Below are 18985 nucleotides of genomic sequence, written 5' to 3' on the forward strand. Positions count from 1 at the left end.
GAAGTTAAAGACTTATCAGTGACACTTCACTAATCATAGCATTTCACAGGCAAATTAAACAAGAAACTATATGGAAACTTATGCTACGTCATAATATCAGGTTTCTGTTTATCTGGGAAACATACTTCTGCAGATATAAAAACTTTAACAGATAGATATCCACTTCTTTCTTATTAGAAATTTGGAAGATTTAACAGTGCTGGAGTAGGAGTTCTTATTCTTGTCCACCCCCCCCCCACACACACACACTCCTTGGGTCATTTGGTAATACTCAAAGGGATGCAGAAGGGAGAATCCTGGCAACAGACTGAAAATACTGTGGATATGTAATAAGGTCTATAGGTCTATACATGATTATGCTCCATCCAATGGAACAGTTAGATGAAAATTCTTCCAGGAATTGGAGCAATATTTATATGGTGCCCACTAATCTCCAAGCTTACATATACAGAATCAAGGTATTGGTAGCCATCTTGATTGATTTATATCTATTCTTCCCTTATAAATAGGATAATTCAGATAAAACATCTTGACATCAACAAGTCAGATCATAATCCAGTTCTACTTAAATTCCACTGCATGGAATTTAAGTAGAATCATTCTGGATTATGATAGAGATCAGTTCTGGACCATAGAGACTTCCACCAAATTTTCCATTCATCTTTTCAACCAAATTCCAGACCCTCTGTTCGAATTGGAATAATGTCACCTGGAACTGGAATATGCAGTTAAAAGTCACACAAGCAGTAAAACAGAATATTGAATGAATGAAAGGAACAGGTTGAAAGACCTGAATAAAGAGAGAAGCTGGTTTGTAACAAACCAACGCAATGATATAGAATGTAGTAACATCATGAGAAACATTTACATAGAGATAGATATGGAAAGGCAGAAACAAATAGAAGAAAGAAATTTTAAGATAAGAATACAGCAGCATTGTTCAATAGACAATTCACTAAATTCTGCAAAGAAAGGCCTATCACTCAAATCTGCACTGATGGTGAAGACGAGTCCACCACTCAAGACATCCTTGACTCCTTTCAAAAATGCTACAAAAATCTGTTTGAAGACAACAGCACTGTTGGAAATTATAATTCTTGGAACATTAATCACTTTCTTGTTCATATCCAAGATGAGCTTGACAGATCCATTACAGCATCTGAAGTTACCACAGCCTATAAAGAATGCCAGACAAGGAAATCCCCAGGACCTGATGGTCTAGGGATAGAACTTTACTGCAAGGCCTGGGATTTTATTCTTCCCATTCTAATTATATTGTTAAATTCCTTCATCTTGTCTACAAGATATGTTTCCTCATTATCAATAACAGGCTCAAAGTGGGAATGAGAGACACACAATTAAAAGTACACAGGTGTATGGAGTTCCAGGCCAAGCAGTAGAATTTAATCTGTTTCTGCTACATGATCTACTTCGCTTAGTTAATACAAAAAGCAACCAATGGAAGTGCTATCAGTAGACTTTACTCAAGCATCTGATAATATCCGGCATCCTTTTCTATTCCACATCCTCCAGCAAATTGGTGTGGGTAAAAAGGTGCTATCTATTATTAAAGGAGCCTAGGCCAATTCAACTACCCACACCTCCTAGTTAATGGGTTCCTATCAGACCTGGTCAAAATTCAAAAAAGGAGTCAAGCAAGGTTGCCTTCTTAGTCCTCTCTTTGTCCTTGTCTGCTCTCTTTACATTGGTTCTTGAACCATTTTTTTACAGGAAGTCAATAATGCACTTGCTGTGCAAGGAATGACAATTTCTTCAACTAGGAAGGAAAATAAGGTATTAGCATATGCAAAGGATGTAGAGAAAAATTTTAAGGATAATGATTCCATATACATCTTTTTTGGTATTTTGGAAAAATTCAGCAAGATCACTGGATTAACTGCTAATGCAAACAAGACAAAATTAAAAATTTTTTGAAAGTGGGATCCTGGAGGCATTCCTTTTAGATTAACCTCAAAGAGAGAACCCCCTCACTATACTTGGAATTCCCTTCTTCACTTACTCAATATTACTTGTTCAAGAACTTATATACAATCATTGAAACCTTAGAAGACTGGAAAATTGGGCCACTTTTCTTTTCTTCTCAATCCATAGAATTCAAAACCATAATCTTCCCTGCTCAGTTCTACATAATAAATATTACAGAAAGTTAAGAAAAGGAATTATACAATAAGCCTGTGCAATTTTTTTTGGTCCAGCTGATACCAATGAGTTAAAAAGGAATTTCTTCAACAATCAAAGCAGCATGGAGGATTTAGGCTGTTTCTCAGAGTGTTTCTGAATACTACAACATTCTTGTGCTTAACTCTAAGACTGCTACAACATTCTGGCATTGACATTCTTTCCATTAAAAAATGTAAAATTTCATGTAAAGAGATCTTTAATCTCTTTTGCCACAAACTTTAGCAGTTGGGTATGAAACTTTGTTTCATAACTTATTGAAGTTCCAAGGATACCCTAACAGAAGGGATCTTGCTTGGAGAATTGCATATGGTTGCCTTCCAGTCAATACCATCAAATGGAGGTACTTCAACATCAGAGATGCAATCTGTGATATCTGTTACTGATTGGAAACAGTAGAACATGCATTCTACAGCTGCCCTCTTGCCCTACATATTTGGAACAGATAATATGATGTGTTGGGCATTTCATTATTTACAACAGAACAGGTTTTTTTTTTTTTTCCCCAGTAACCACCACCTGTAAGCAAAAGGAAAAGAATTTGATTTTTATAATTAATGAATTAAAATCCCATTTATGGAAGGTTAGAAAGAAACATGGATTTGCAAACCAGCAATATGACATACAAGGGTGTTTTATAACAGTGTATGGTGGAAATTTCATTGTTCAGTCAGACAATTTTTGTATTTAGAAAGAAGCATTCTAGGATATATCAAATTTCTGGCTAGGTAGTGTAGACCACCCACATTATACAATATTCACCAGGAGGAGATAAAATTCTGTCTATTTTTGCAATGAGAGGTCTTTTTCTTTTAAATGGCTCCATCCTCTTAATTCAATGTGGTCTTGGGATCAATTACAAGGATGAATGGAGAGCAATCCCAGGCAGAGAAGGCCAACTGAAGGCAGTTAACTCAGATATGGCTAACCACCTGAGTATTAGTCATCTTTGCACTTTAGTTTCAATTAGTCTTTTGGTTGTTCATCTGTTGATATTGGTAAAAAAGGAAAACTCATAGCCTTTGGCTATATGATGATATAAAAGTGCTGAGGCCTTTTCTCCATCTCTGATACTATCTATCCATCTTTTCTTTCATCTATTACTATCAGGCACTCTTGCACCCGTATACTAACTACTCCAAGTCTATGATGAGCACTCCTTTACTTTTTCACCTCAATAAAGGTCGAAACCAGTCTGAGCAGTAGCCCTTCTGATAATGCATAGTATTATACATGTCTGTAATGATATGTGCACTGCATTATGGGATACTAAGGCAATCGATGTGAAGTCATTAGCCTCTATATACAAGTAGCTCAGTCATGAAGTGACTTAAAGTGCAAACAATGTTCGCATACACTTGGATAAAGGATGAAACCAAGAATATAATTTCTTTAATTTATAGTATAACCAAGTGAAAAACTTTCAACATATAGCTGCTGCAGCTGCCAAAAAACTTGGTATACTTTTTTTTTTTTTGCACACAATCTCTCCTGGGTCTGGCTCCCATGGATGAGACCTCAAAGGTCGAAACCCTGGGCAGTGGACCTTCCCATTATGCATAGCATTTTACACATTCAAAAGGGATACATACCAAGGCAAGGATACATACAAGGGCCAAAAACATGTAGTCAAGATAACCAAACTTGCAAGAATTCTTAGTAAGGGCTAATGTAAAAAGATTCATAAATGTAATATATAATTATTTTTGCACTAATTTTTCACTGTTTTCATTGTGACTAACTGGGAGCTTGCATAGTAAATGACACAGCAGGCATTGTATCCAATTATACTGTACTATCATACATACCCAGTTATCAGTTGATACAGAATAAATATGGTCAACTGAGTCATAGCCAGCCTTTTTGTGTATTCAACACCAAGGAGATACTTGGTAATACAGTAATGTAAAACAATGCCAAACCTTTTGTGTAGAGCTCTGACCCATTAGTGACCACTTAAAACATAAATTAACAAGTACTCAATATTCAGAAGCTATTTAAGATACTTTCATCACAGCTTCAGGATACAATTATGTAAGGAATGATCTCTGATGAAAGAATATCATTCTGAACCATAATTTTCTAATGAATACAAATTTATTTTAAATAGTCAAATAAGTGTATTTTTTCACTTAAAGTATTAAGTGAAAAAATACACTTATTAAAGCAGTAAGTCTTACCTGAGCATCCCAAATCACTTCATCTTCCCACAATCCATGCACTAATTCTTCATTTTCAACAGGAAAAATTGAATACCATATATCATTTTTATGTAATGGATTCTTGGAAGCACCTAGGAATAAGATTCAGTGATTTCTTTTTTAGACAAATACTGTATACAATATACTTCAAATCATTAAGACTTACCATATTTTTCAGTGTATAAGACGATACTTTATTTTCTAAAATTTTTAGACCAAAAAGTCTTATACATGGGAGGGTAACGGGTTGAGAGACCTGCAGCAAAACTGCTGGTACCTTGTCTCAGCAAACAGGCTTCCGCCAATCAATAGCCCTTGTTAACTCTGTCGATTGATGTTATTAACGGCTGATTTTGAATAAACCAATTAGAACTCTGAAAGCATTCATACGTCTGCAATGCATTGACAGGGTAAGTTACTGCATTAACAATATTTTGAGCACTAGCCCATAAAAATGTCTGAAAATAAAAAAAAATTGTCATAATCTTCAAAATTCAAGTTAAAAGTCATCAATTATGCAAAACAACATGGAAATAAAGCTTCAGAGAGACGGTTTGGACCTCCTCTGACTGAGTATGATTAGACAGTGGAAATGTTTAAAATATTGATTTCTTAATTTTGGGTTCGAAAAGTAGGTTCGTCTTATACACAAAAAATATGGTAATTCTCAAAGATAAATCTGCATTTTACAAATTACAGAGCAAAAGTGCTCAAAATAAATGAGATATTCTTTCAATATTGTCTGACCTAGTATATTTTGTGTTTAACTCTTCTAGAAGATCCTTATTGCTTTAATTCAGCTGAATAATGCTTATATCAGAGCAGAATGCCATGCACATCAAAAAAGTGCCACATTCTCAGCAGTGTTTTTATCATGCAGTTGCAAAAGCTGGATCAATCTGATGAAAACTGAACTGAAATGTGTGCCAAAGTCAGGGTCACAAGCAAAGTGTGAAGGCATGCTTCTATGGGAACTGGGTAAAAGTAAACTCCTTGTTCTAGAAAAAAAGTATGCTATGAAGCATATAATTAAATGATACATTCTGAACTAATTTGATTGAGCAAAATTTCTGCACAAATGAATCTAGTAGCTTAATTTTAGCTATTTGTAATTAACTCCTTCAAGCATGAGCAATCAATTTCTGTGACCGATTTAGAGAAAACTTGAAAATTTAGAAACCTCACATTTTGCTGTTATAATTTTGTAAATTTTAGAGAGCCAATATAGCAAATAAAGCCTAGCTCCCACTGATGAGACCTCAATAAAGGTCGAAACCGGTCTGGGTAGTGGCTCCTTGCCTTTAATACAAAACATCATACATCCCCTTCTTGGAGATGTGTTTTGGCATTAAAGGTAAATATTAAGATTAGTGATCAGAGCTTGCTCCACTTTTACCACGAGTTGCCTTGGTCTTGCATTACCTGTGGGATCAACTAGTCTTGCATAAATTGCAGGTGCAAACTTGACATTTTGTCTGTTTGCTTACTTGGAAAAAATGGAGTAAAACCAGGTTTAAAATTGCTTGGTATCTTTAACATAACTATACCCAAGTCAAAAATACTTTCTATAGCAAATAAAATTTTTCTAGCATGCTATTTAGGCATAATTTTTTAGTGAAGATGGCAAATCAAGTATGAAAATAGACATTAGAATAAGCAAAGTTGGTATGGTAAGGTATGGTACAAAAAAACAGCATTGAAGCAAACTGGGAAACACTGCAGAGATTTCGAACTCCTTCAGTGACTGCATGCATACACAATATTTGAGATAAACTGAAAAGAATGCACTGCTGCTCAAAAAAACTCAGTAAATAACCTTTTACTTAAATGGTTAATGGCATATGAATGTAAATATTAACAAATGTATAAAAAGCAAATATTTAAAGAACAACTAAGTGTTTCTCTCTTCAAAAGATCTATAGAGTAAGCTGAAACACTATACCAAAAGGACATAAGCCAAACTAAATTCAACAATTCCAAAAACAAAAGCTTGTAAATTTCAAGCAAGTAATAATAAAAAATTAATCTCCTTTAACTACTAAGTTATTCTGGCAGATGTGGATGTTGAATATAAGATTCTTTTAGTGTGAAATTACAAAGAATTAAGGTGAAACACTTGTTATGCATTCTCTTTGAAGATCAAAATTAATCCTTCTGAAGAATGCATGCATCCACATATCAAGCAAGGCAGTTTAATGGGTTAATGTTATAAGAAAACATTAAATGTACTATACCATAACACTATATGGTGGCAAAAATATTAGAAATTAAGAATTCATTAGACTACAGTCTATGGGAGGGGGGGGGGACAAACTGTGACCCAAGATACTTTTGAACAAGCTGATCCAGACCCTGACAGGATAGCTATATACAAAAGCATCTTGGATTTATACATGGAGTGAAATTATGTGGAAAAGAAACAGTGATAGTGAATTACTTAATCAAAAATGCTAAAGACAGCAAATATACAGGCTGCATGATAGAGTCCATGTCTTTTGTTTTAAAATATTCATTCAAATTAGAAAGGATTTTATATCCTTTATGGAGAGCATCATTAAAGCAGCTCATGATAACTATTTAATCATCCAACTGATGTGTTCTACACTGCTTGACAAAATTAACAGTACAAAATGTTTTCCATGAATTTTATTTTTAGCAGTGTCTCTGAAGGTCAATACTTCATATAATAGGCATTTTGACATGCAAATTCCATAACCTAGATAAGACTTCAGAAATAGAGATATATGGGATATCGCACATATGCTAAAGGAATGGTCAAATGAACTTGTAGGCTCTTGACATGTCAGTATAGTTTAAGTCTTAACTCAGAAAAGATTCCACAGGAATGGAAAGAAAGTATGATAATCCCATTGCACAAAGGTTATGGAAAGACATATCTAACTATCAACTTATCAGTATCTCTGAAGTGACTGTGAAGATTTTAGAGAAGTTAGTAAGACCCCTCATACAGAAATGGGTGGACAAAGGAGATATACTTTGAAAGGAACAGCATGGGTTTACTAACGGGAGGTCATGTCCGAGCAATTTGCTCATTTCATAATAATGTAACGTCTCAGTTGGATCAAGGGAATGGATACCTTGCTTAAGGCATTTGATAAGATACATGAATGGCTGTTGCATAGACCTTGCTTAAGGCATTTGATAAGATACTACATGAATGGCTGTTGCATAAACTGGGGAATGTGGAATTGGAATTTAAACGATTGACTTGGATAAGCAGGAGGCTGGCAGGTAACAAAGTGGTATGTGAAGGGGGGGGGGGGTGAATCTGCCAGATTTAAGGTGACCAGTCATATGAATAAGGGATCAGTCCTTGGACCACTGCTACATATCAATGATGTTGGAAAGTGCCACACAGGATCTCTGTGGCATCAATTATTCACTGATGATGATGCAAAGACAGGCACAGAGCAACCCAAAATGCTTCTGATATACAGCATTCACAGGGTGATATGAATAAGCTGGAAGTGTGGACAAATGATAATGGCTATCAATTCAATATTAGCAAGTGTAGTCATGCACTTTAGCATGATGAAACATCAGCATATACTAGTCGAATTATGCTTGGAGTAACTGATGAGGCTAGAGATAGTAGACAGAAATTTGAGGTTCAAATGTCACAGAACAGAAAAAAAATTACAAATACAACCCTAGATGATAATTGCAATGTGAAACAAACAATGAGATGAAAAGATGAAGCCATTTTGCCTTCTTGACAAGGCCTTGAAACAACCATACTGGGACTACTGTGCCCATATTTCGTCTCCTGTTTTCAGAGAGAATAAAGAAGCTGTAGAACAGGTACAATGTTACAAAGATAACATCAGGATTATGGAATGCAGATTATGAGGATAAATTGAAGGAGTGTGTGTGGGCTGCAAGCATCTGTACACAGGAGAAGAGAGACAAATGATAGAGGTCTATAATATTTGAGAGACATAGAATATTGGTTGATAAAATTTTTTATTATATGGAAGGTGAAGAGTAAACAAGGAGCATTCATGGAAGTTAAGTTTGTGTGCAGTTAAGAAAGGTGTGAGAGCTAGATGTTTCGCTCACAGAACCGTGAGTGGAACAGTTTGCCTGTTGAAGTAGGGAATGCATCTAGTGTGAAATAGTTTAAGAGAAGGGTTAACAATTGGTGTGGATGACATATGGCCTCCCTCGATGAGCCCTTGACTCCCTGGAGGTCTAATAATAATATTTAGTTTGCTAACAATTAATGCTTTCTTCTATACATGCAGCAAATAGTTTAATTATTTTTTTATTGGCTTTATCATCACAGAAATTAATCTCTATTCATCACATGACCCTAAAAAAACGAACTATTATTATTATTGTACTGGCACCTCCATGGAGTCAGAACACTCATTATGGGAGACCCAAACTATCCACACAATCTATCAATACCTCTCCTTGAACCCATTAACAGACAAAGCACTCACAACTGACTTTGGTAACCCATTCCACTCATTGACAACTCTCCAAGCAAAAAATCTAGTCCTCACACCCCTACTAACCACATCTTTATTCAACTTTAAGGAATGAACCCCTGTTCTGGCCCCTCCAGCCAAGTGCTGAAACATTTTCCTGAATTTTTAAGTAACTTAAATGATTCTATCATATCCCCTCTTTTTCTCCTATCAACCGACTTCTGCAATCTACACACCCTCAGTCTATCTTCATAGGGAACATTCAACAGACCACTCACCATCTTAATCATTTGCCTCTGAATCTTCTCCACCGCATCCACATCCCCAAGAAACCGAGGAGACCAGACTTGAGCATGGTGATCCAGATGTGGAAGTATCAAGGCCGTATAAGAGGAGTAACTTCCTTATCTCTACTTGTATGTTCTTCAATAGCCAAGTAATCTTATGGGCTACTTTAGCAACCTTGGCAATATGTCCTCTAAACTTTAAATCTGTCTACTAACAGATTTAAAGTTTAGAGTACAGATTGAGTACAGAGCCAATGTGATACACAGCTTCTAATCTGTTTATCCCAAAATGCATAACTTCACATTTCTCCATATTGAACTGACACCCATTATCTTTTTCCCCATATTGACAACCTATTTAAATTGTTCTGCAAGCTCACCACATTGATTTGATTAACTATTACTCTACCTAATTTTGCATCATCAGCAAACTGAATATTTCTTTTTAATTTATTTCTTATATCATTTGTGTACAAATTAAACAGCAATGGCCCCAGCACTGAACCTTGTGGCACACCACTAGTCATCACCTGTTTTTGCCTGGATTCTTAATCATTTGCCTCTGAATCTTCTCCACCGCATCCACATCCCCAAGAAACCGAGGAGACCAGACTTGAGCATGGTGATCCAGATGTGGACGTTATCAAGGCCGTATAAAGAGGAGTAACATCTTTAGTTTGCATTACCAAATTTTGCTTGGACCCTTGAAGTAGAATTTTAATTAAAATCATGAATCTAACTGAAACTCGTTATTTAAAGTTATCGTTTAAACTGTTAGTTATAGCTGCAAGTGTGAGAGCAATGATAAACTTCAAGGTGTTGGATTCTGAATATATAGAGATTTGAGTAATTAATATTTACTTCAGAATCCAACATGATCTTCCATCACATAAGCTAGACTTGTAATTATTATTTAATGTAAATCACTTGTTTATAAATTAATACTCGTGTAACTACCTTTAAGTTCTATTGATAATTAATTAATTAATCAAGGATAAATAATAATAGTGAAAAGGCTTTGTATTAAAATATTATTAAGTTTATTTTATTTATTGCTATGTTAATATTATAAGAATTTGTATTCAACATTTTAACTGCATATTAATTGAAATGTAAATATTCCTTATTTGTTCCTGTATGTAGAGGTATAACGTTGTGCAATGCATCAGTTTTATTATATTTTGTTACCATTGTCATGGAAACGTATATAAGATAGCGAGTGCGAGTTTAGAACAGAGCGTGGCAGATCGGTATTGAAGGGCTGGAAAAGGATTTTAATAGAGGTAGTGCACGAGAATAATTTTGGCAGGAAGAAGGGATATATAAGTGAAAAACAGAAAAAAATGATTCATTTGGGGAATCAGAGTGAGATAATAGCGAGTAAAGAGATAACAGCGAGCGAGTCGGCGAGTCAGTAAGTAGCTTGCTAAGGTTTACTAGTTGAGGAGCAAGTTAGCTAGTAAGTTGCAGAATGACAAATAAAGCAACGGAAGATAGCAAAGTAGCAACTTTAGACCGACTCTAGACCGACCTTTCAAGGACACACAGAAACTTGAAGAATAGCACAGAGTAACTAAGAGAATAAGTAGAGGCAGCAAAGTTAAATTTAAACAATAGCTGTGCTAAGATATATAGTGCCTGAAAAATTAATTAAATGCTGGAAGAATAGGCAACTGTGCATAAAAACTTCAAGTTAAAGAATTACTGCATGTTACCTTAGTTCATGAATTATTGGTAGAATATTGAATTGGTCAAGTGATGTCAAAGATAGTACAAGCGTTTTGCTCCAAGCAAGAACCTCATAACTATGTGAATTGTGACCAGTAATTTATGCAGTTATTACTAAGAGGATTTGTTTTGTTTTTAATGAGTGCTGTTAATTGTTTTAAGTGAATACAGTTATAAAAGGTGTCCGTACATAAGTAGATGAACAAGGAAATTTACCGGTAAGAATTAACCAACTTTGTTACTCCTATGCAGAGATATGTGTGTGTTTCTTCCTAAAATATCCCTACATTAACAGTAACTTTTGCGGAGAATAGCTGGAGTGTGGATTTAAGAGTGTATACTTGTGAAGAAACATTGCCGCCCTTATATTGTATTTGAAACTTAACTATAAGATATTAATGTAGTTGGTTACTAAGGGACTTATGACATTGAACTTTTTTCAAATGGTTAATTGAATTTTGTGAAAGTTGTATTTCAGACAACAGATTAACCATTGCCAGAAATTATATGACTAAATTACCAGATGAGCCAAAAATGTTTGTAATACCTTATTCAGTGACTTAAACTAAAGTGTATAATTTGTAAGCTTATATTAAATGTTTGTTTTGTTGATCTAAAGTTGTACTTTGCCTGAATCTCTTTTACTGCACCGTTCATAAAACAATCGAACCAAAGCAGGTGAATAAAATAAGTTAAATAAACTCAGCCTATATATATAATAACAACACATAAAAGGGAAATAGTTGAGAGTTGGCTTTACTTTAATTCTTGGATTAATTTAGATATAGAGTGGCACAGTCAATAAATATAAATTTTCTCTTTATTTGGATTAGAAATCCAAATAAAGACGAAATAGGATCCAACAAAGGGACTCTACACCAGGCAATCTGCTCATACTACATACCCCACAAATGTCATGCCATCTAACACCCAGTAATACATAATCGACCATCCACACATTACAGTATTTACCACGTCTGTTAAAGTGTCCATTCTCTGGCCGCTATATAATACATCATGCCGTTATTATTATTATTATCCGAGACCTCCAGGAAGTCAAGGACTCATTCTTGGATTAATTTAGATATAGAGTGGCACAGTCAATAAATATAAATTTTCTCTTTATTTGGATTAGAAATCCAAATAAAGACGAAATAGGATCCAACAAAGGGACTCTACACCAGGCAATCTGCTCATACTACATACCCCACAAATGTCATGCCATCTAACACCCAGTAATACATAATCGACCATCCACACATTACAGTATTTACCACGTCTGTTAAAGTGTCCATTCTCTGGCCGCTATATAATACATCATGCCGTTATTATTATTATTATCCGAGACCTCCAGGAAGTCAAGGACTCATCGAGGGAGGCTGTAAATTACCCAACCCAGCTATCATACCCTACTTGAATTCGCAACTTTTGCTATGTGACCTTTGAACTTTAAATTCTTATCCACCAAAACACCAAGATCCCTTGCCTCTTCAAGTTTTTTGTAGCATAACCCCACTAATATAATATGCCACTGGAACTCTAATCACACCAAAAGTGCATAACTTTACACTTACTAACATTAAACTGATAGCCATTTTCGTTTGCCCAGATTTCCAGTCTACTCAAATCATTTTGTAATTGCTGAATATCAGTAGCATCCCTGATTGCCCTGCCTATCTTCGCATCATCAGCAAACAATTGCAAATCTGATGATAGATCCTGCTTGATGTCATTAATGTATAGATTGAACAATAATGGCCCAATAACTGAACCCTGACGTATGCCACTGGTTACCTTAAATCTGGCAGATTCACACCCATTGTAAACCACTTTTTGATATCTGTCTGTCAACCATCCCCTGATCCAAGTCAAAAGATTATGTTCCAATCCCATATTCTCCAGTTTACACAACAGCCTATTGTGTAGTATCCCATCAAATGCCTTAGAAAAATCCAACATTATCACAGTGTATCCATTTCCTTTATCCAACTTGGCTGTAACATTGTTAGAAAATATAAGCAAATTGCTAAAACATGACCTTCCTTTAGTAAACCCATGCTGTTCCCTGCAGAGTATAGAATGCTTGTCTACATGCTTTATAATTTTTTTTATTTTAAATAACATGAACGTTTATACAAAGAAAGTTCTGAAGCCCTACTACACAGACCAAACTTAAACCACAACGACGTTCTTACTATTCCTAAAGTATGGGAAATTGTCATACAAAATTGTGTTAATTTTTTTTTTAATTTTTTTTTTTTACTTCTGTAGCACGTTTAATGAGATTCTATTGTAATCATGCACCCTAACTGTATGTTATTCCTATTATTGTTTTAAACTACTGTACTGATGATGTCCTAAGATACTTAGGAAGAAATATTTATAATTAAATAATTTTCACTGTGGTTAATACGCGTGTTTCTTTTAATTATGCTTTATAATACAGGAACCGATTATGTTTGTCTTTGATAACTGATTGTTATTTTCATATTAAAATGGTATAATTTTAATATTACAGTGGTACTTTCCAAGTATTTGCATGTAGAGGTCTTTGTGAATGAAAGTTATTTCAGTAATTTCAGTCGTTTTTTTTTCAATCAATTAATTGATTGCCTAGTTAATGACTCTCCAACCATTTTCTGTTAATTCCAAAAGGAAAAGGGATAGCATGGCACATCTAATAGCATAGATTCACCATGAATCTCAATCAGGATTTTTGGCAAACAGGAATTCCACTCTAGAAACAAAACATACTGCTCCAAGCTTCCAATATGCACAGTGTAGATCTCAACACTATGCAATGCCAATGACCTACTACCTATGACACTTTTGCAATTATTTATGCCACAGTAAGGTTCAAACCTAACTACACCCTCCAAAATGGAGCATACAGATGATATCCACTCAGCCAACAACAACACTGCTGCAAATCTGAATTAAATAATACTGCTGATTACATAGTCACTTCTACAATGACTCTTTGAAATTTAAAGGTTACATAAATATTCAATTTTATTATTAGTCTATTCCTGACTAATAATAAAATGTGAAATTTAGGGTCAACACTTGCTATGTGAAAATGCCATTATAGTGAATCAGTCACTATAGCAAACCATTGAAAAGTTCCAACCAAAACTGGAAATTCACTTGCTATTTCAGACTACTAAAAAGCAGCAGCCAAAATTCCATTGCACAAATACTATGGAAATTCACAACTGCAAAACACTGATGCTTTGATCTCTAAACTCTGTTTGGACACGAAGAATACATACAGCAAGAACTGATTGTTTAAGGTGAAAACAAGCATATTCATGAAAACTGCAACTGAAAGAAATTATAGAGAGAGGGAAGGAGAGAAACACTGATAGAATAACCTGATTTTTAACAAATTCAAATTATGTTTAATTCAAATCTCTATTTAACTCAAATTTCAATCCCTATTCCCCTATAGTTTTGCAGGCTTTTCAATTAATTTTTTTTTTTTTTTTTTTTTTTTTTTTTTTTTTTTTTTTAACAGGCTAAATTCCCAGTTATCAAGTTTTAATCCTAAAGCAATTCCCTGATCAAGACATATCATACTTTCCTGATAGACATATCACCCCCACCCCCTTCAAATCTGTATACAGGATGGCACAACAGCACTATATATGTAAGCTGCATTACTTGTGGTATCAAATCAAATAGTCCAAACTGATTATTTGTCAGGATTCCAATACTGTCGAATCCTTTTTGAATGTTCTAAGGGACTATTTAAATGAACATCAATTTGCCAAACAGGCCAGCAAAATTAAATTTCACAGGGTGTTGGTGTGTGTGTGTGTGTGTGGGGGGGGGGGGGGGGGGAATAAAGAAATAGTAGTCAAATTCATTCACTGAGACTAAATGGGAAGCAAATGTTACCAGATTGAATGAGCTTTCTCCTTTTCTCTTATCTGTTTTATTTACATATATTTATGAATATGCCTGCATCCACCTTAAACCTTACACAGTTAGCTCTCAACATAGATACCCTCAGGGACCAAAGGATTAGTGTGCATGGTAAATGATTTGATATACTCAATTTCTTTTTGAATAGAATAGCACTGATTCTAGATCTGTCTTCTTAATTTCTACTGGCAAGCATATGTTTTGCTAACTATTCCTCTTCCATTCAGTTTAAGTCATCATCATCATGCTTGTCAAGAATTTAGGCCTAGAGTGGCATGTTCTAACCTTAGAAGTCGTCGTTGAATCTCTTAAGAGGAATCCTGGTTTTCCTTTTCTTATTTGTTTATAATTTAAGGTTTGTTTTGGTAATCTTTCTGCTTTCGTTCTTTCAATGTGTTCCATTCATTTATGTTTATATTTTTTTATTTTTTCTAATACTGATTCCTGGTTTAATTTTTTCATAATTTCTTCATTTCTTTTGTGATCAAACAGAGTATACTTTGCAGTTTTTCTCATAAACTTCATTTCAGCTGATATTAATCTCTGTTTGTCTTTTTGTTTTATTGTCCAGATTTCACTTCCATACAATTGTATACTTTTAGTCTCTGGTTTGTTTTTGTACTAGGTTAGGTTTAAATATAGAGTTAATTACACCTGTTATTTTTAAATATTTTGCAACTTTTAGGTTTATATCTTTTTCATTTTGATATATAATCATACATCCTAGCTAGTCAAATGAATTCACCTGTTCTAAAATCTTGCTATCTATTACTATTTTAGTTGTTACTGGATCTTGTCCTTTAATGACCATCATTTTTGATTTTTCTGTTCATATTATCATTCCATAATCTTTTGCTATCTCATTTAAATTTAAAATATCTTTCTGTAAGTTATCTTCAGAAGTTGTAATTATTATTTGGTCATCAGCAAAAAGGAGAGAAGCTTAAAGTTCAGAAGAAAGAAGAAATAATAAAATGTTTCAAAATCTTATATACATTGGGTTTTATTTTATATAAATCATGTTCTAAATTAGAAACAAATTTGTTCCATGATTCTCTGACTTCTCTTTTAACTATGGCTCTTATTCTTTAATGTTCTACTAGGGGGGGCTCTATCCCCTGGTGCCTACAGCGCCCAATCCCCCCCGAGCTCCAGACCGGTAGGCCGGTTCTCCTTGAATTTTGATGACTCGAATTTCGAGGACTCGAAGGGGGGGGGGGGGGGGGGTCCGTTGTCCGTTTTGTTTATTTCAATTTGAATTGCTTCCGACTGTTAAATCCATTGTATTGTGACAAGTTGCTTGTGCTCTCTGAAGATGCTATTTTGAAATCAAGAAAATATTAGCTGCTTAATTAACATTTTATTTCATTCATTCTCCACTGTTTAATACCATTGAACCACCAACAATAAGCCTGCTATAAAACTGTCTTAAGGAAAGAAAAAAATCACAAAACTTTAAAAACAGCTAAAAACTACACGAAAATTGATAAAATATCCCAAAGTGAAAACAGTATTAACATTTCTGTAGCCTTCTATAAATACTAAAACATTAAATACAGTTAAATTTTGGGTGACAGAAGATAAGAAGAGATTTTATTCACGATACAATAACAAATACACTTCATGATAAGCCATAACCAAAATAATTCACTTACTTGAGTTGTCATTTCTAGTCAATGGCAATTGTAATGCTTGTTTATGACTACCCTTAGACAATGAAATACTTGGTGCTTGTTGAGCTGTTTTGAAGAAAAATAATTTTTAATAACAATAAATGTTACAAACTAAAATATCCTTTCAGTAGTCTAAACAGCAAATTTCTTTAGAAATGTTAGGACCTCACATACCATTATGTTCATGCCCCTCCTCTCCACACAGTCTGTAGTTTCCCTCCAGTTGCCCCAGTTCCCACCCACCCAAACACAAACATAAAATTGATTTTAAGCAACATTTGGTACTGGTCATGTGCATATCCTTATACAAATATTAATCAAGATAATTCGTGGACTTCATTCCCTTGCACCTTAGAGGGATTAGCACTCTGCTAGAAATAATAATAATGTTTATTTTAAAAAAGTGATAAAAAGACTGAAAAAAATTTAATTTCATATTTTTAAAGCAAAATTATATAAGAATTTTTTTGCATAATATATAATACCAACTGATACAACATATAAGTTGGGATTTATGCCACATATATAGTCATTACTGTATGGATGTACACCATCACTTAACAACATTTGTGATATTCGGGATTTCTGCTTTTGACAGAAACCCCAAATGACAGCTACAATATACCTCAATAATCCAAATTATCTGATTTCTTCCATTAAAAGATGGAACATGGTGCTTTTGTGCAGTCTGATATTCCTTGCCAGAAGATAAACCCTCGAATCTCCTCTTTTCGACATTATCTAGATTAAAGTTTCTTTGTCAAATTATGCTTCTTTCATCTGCTATCTCTACTCCCCCTTAAATCTGATTATCACTGACTTCTAAAACATGAAACCAGATTTCATGCAGTCCAACCCAACAGTAAAGATAACTTTAACATCCACAACTCCACATGTCTCCTTTTTTTTTCCAATTCCACTGCCCAAGCCCTAGAGAAAATATTTGCAGTAAGCCTGGAGCATACTGTTCATCTACCAACCAGATGAACTTAACAACACTGAATCTTTTCTTAACTAGTTCTTCAAGCTATACTGTGAGGTTTTCTCTCTCTCCCCTCCCTTGCCCTCCCCCCTCTTGGTAACTAAAACCATAATCTTATAAGAATGTCCAGTGGGAAGACCTCCAGGTCTTCTACTCCTTTCATGGAAGAACAGTTCCCACCAGACCTGGATACATACTGTATCATGCTACAGAAATCATTCATGTTGGAATGAAAAGTTTCATTCCTCTAATCAGCTCAAAATTCCTCTCCAATGGTTTTCCAAAACCATGGTTTTCCAAGAAATGTAGTACTGAGGCAGTAAGAAAAGCATATCAAGATAAAATATCTTCAATTCTCATCCTAAACCAAAGCCTACAATAACTAAAAAACAACTTTCAACAAATAAAAGATGAACTAAATGCAGAAAACTTGCCTTTTTGCACAAATAGCAGTCATGCCTTCTGGTTCCTCTGAAAAGACTGATGAACACAATTTCTGTATATCTATGCTTATAACTCTCTAACCCAGATGCCACTATTGCAATAACTTCTAAAGATTAATCCTGTAAAGATTACCAAGACAAATTACTTCCACCTATTCCAGGAACTACAGAGAATTAAACTAAAGAGAAGATATTATAGTTTCTTAAACAACAATTAAATTATTTGGACCCCTCCAGAGATTACCAAATATAAGTCTTGAATGAAATCACTAGAGGAAGACGATCCAGAGGCAGACCAAAAAAGAACTTGGCTACAGTCTTTGAAGGAAAGGTCACACTTATCAAGCTTCAGAGAGATGGCAGAAATGGCCGGATGGCAAATATCTGTTCATTGGAGGCTATCTGATGGATGAGAAAGAAGAAAAAGAAGATTCCAGGAACAATAAAATGCATGCCACCTATGACTTTCTGCCAGAAAGATATCAGAATAATCTCTTACTAGATATCAAAAGGGCCAATTGTCCTGATAGTTCCCCTCCCATAACTGTATCTAGGACACATAATACCTTTCCTTTATCAATTATAATGTACTCAACTAGTGTCCACCTTACACAGCATGGAACCAAGCCCACATTCAGGATATTTAAGAGAAATGTCTTCCACCAAACTATCAAACTACTGCTCGTTAAAGTAAATGAAGGTCATCAACAGTCTTCATCATTGGATGCCAGCTAACCTGGCATCCAATGATGGATTTTGCACTCAAGATTTACACAGCAGATTTTAATGCCTACATCACCCACTTCTAAACCTGTCTGGAAAGACAAAAGAAACATGTGATGTTTTAGATGATATTTCAAAGAGAATTTGTTAGGATATGACATATCTGTTCAGCAAATTTCCATCTTGTGGTCTACCTTCCACTCTTGTAACTGGAATGCTAGTTGCATCTTAGATTAGTCAATGAGTGATGGTGGAGTCTCTCTCTTCAGATTTCTCTACTAATGCAAGTGCTCCTCAGAGATACTTGATATCATCCACCCTCTTCTTCTGCAGACATAAATGATCTTATTTCACTAACCTCAAATCTA

General features: G+C 34.6%; 1 protein-coding gene across 1 annotated transcript in view; it reads right to left on the reverse strand.

The window, feature by feature from the left end:
• LOC150107421 (transcription initiation factor TFIID subunit 1-like) overlaps positions 1-18985 on the reverse strand; it is a 688572-nt gene that overhangs the window by 455421 nt on the left and 214166 nt on the right. Inside the window, exons 12-13 of the mRNA XM_090391849.1 lie at positions 16452-16535; positions 4380-4492 (exon numbers count right to left, since the gene is read on the reverse strand). Of these exons, the coding sequence (XP_090247975.1) occupies positions 4380-4492; positions 16452-16535 (197 nt within the window). The remainder of the gene's footprint in view (positions 1-4379; positions 4493-16451; positions 16536-18985) is intronic.

This window comes from Typopeltis vanoorti, chromosome 4, assembly GCF_054136105.1.
Source record: "Typopeltis vanoorti isolate ZY-2024b chromosome 4, IOZ_Tvanoo_1.0, whole genome shotgun sequence".
NCBI lineage: Eukaryota > Metazoa > Arthropoda > Arachnida > Uropygi > Thelyphonidae > Typopeltis > Typopeltis vanoorti.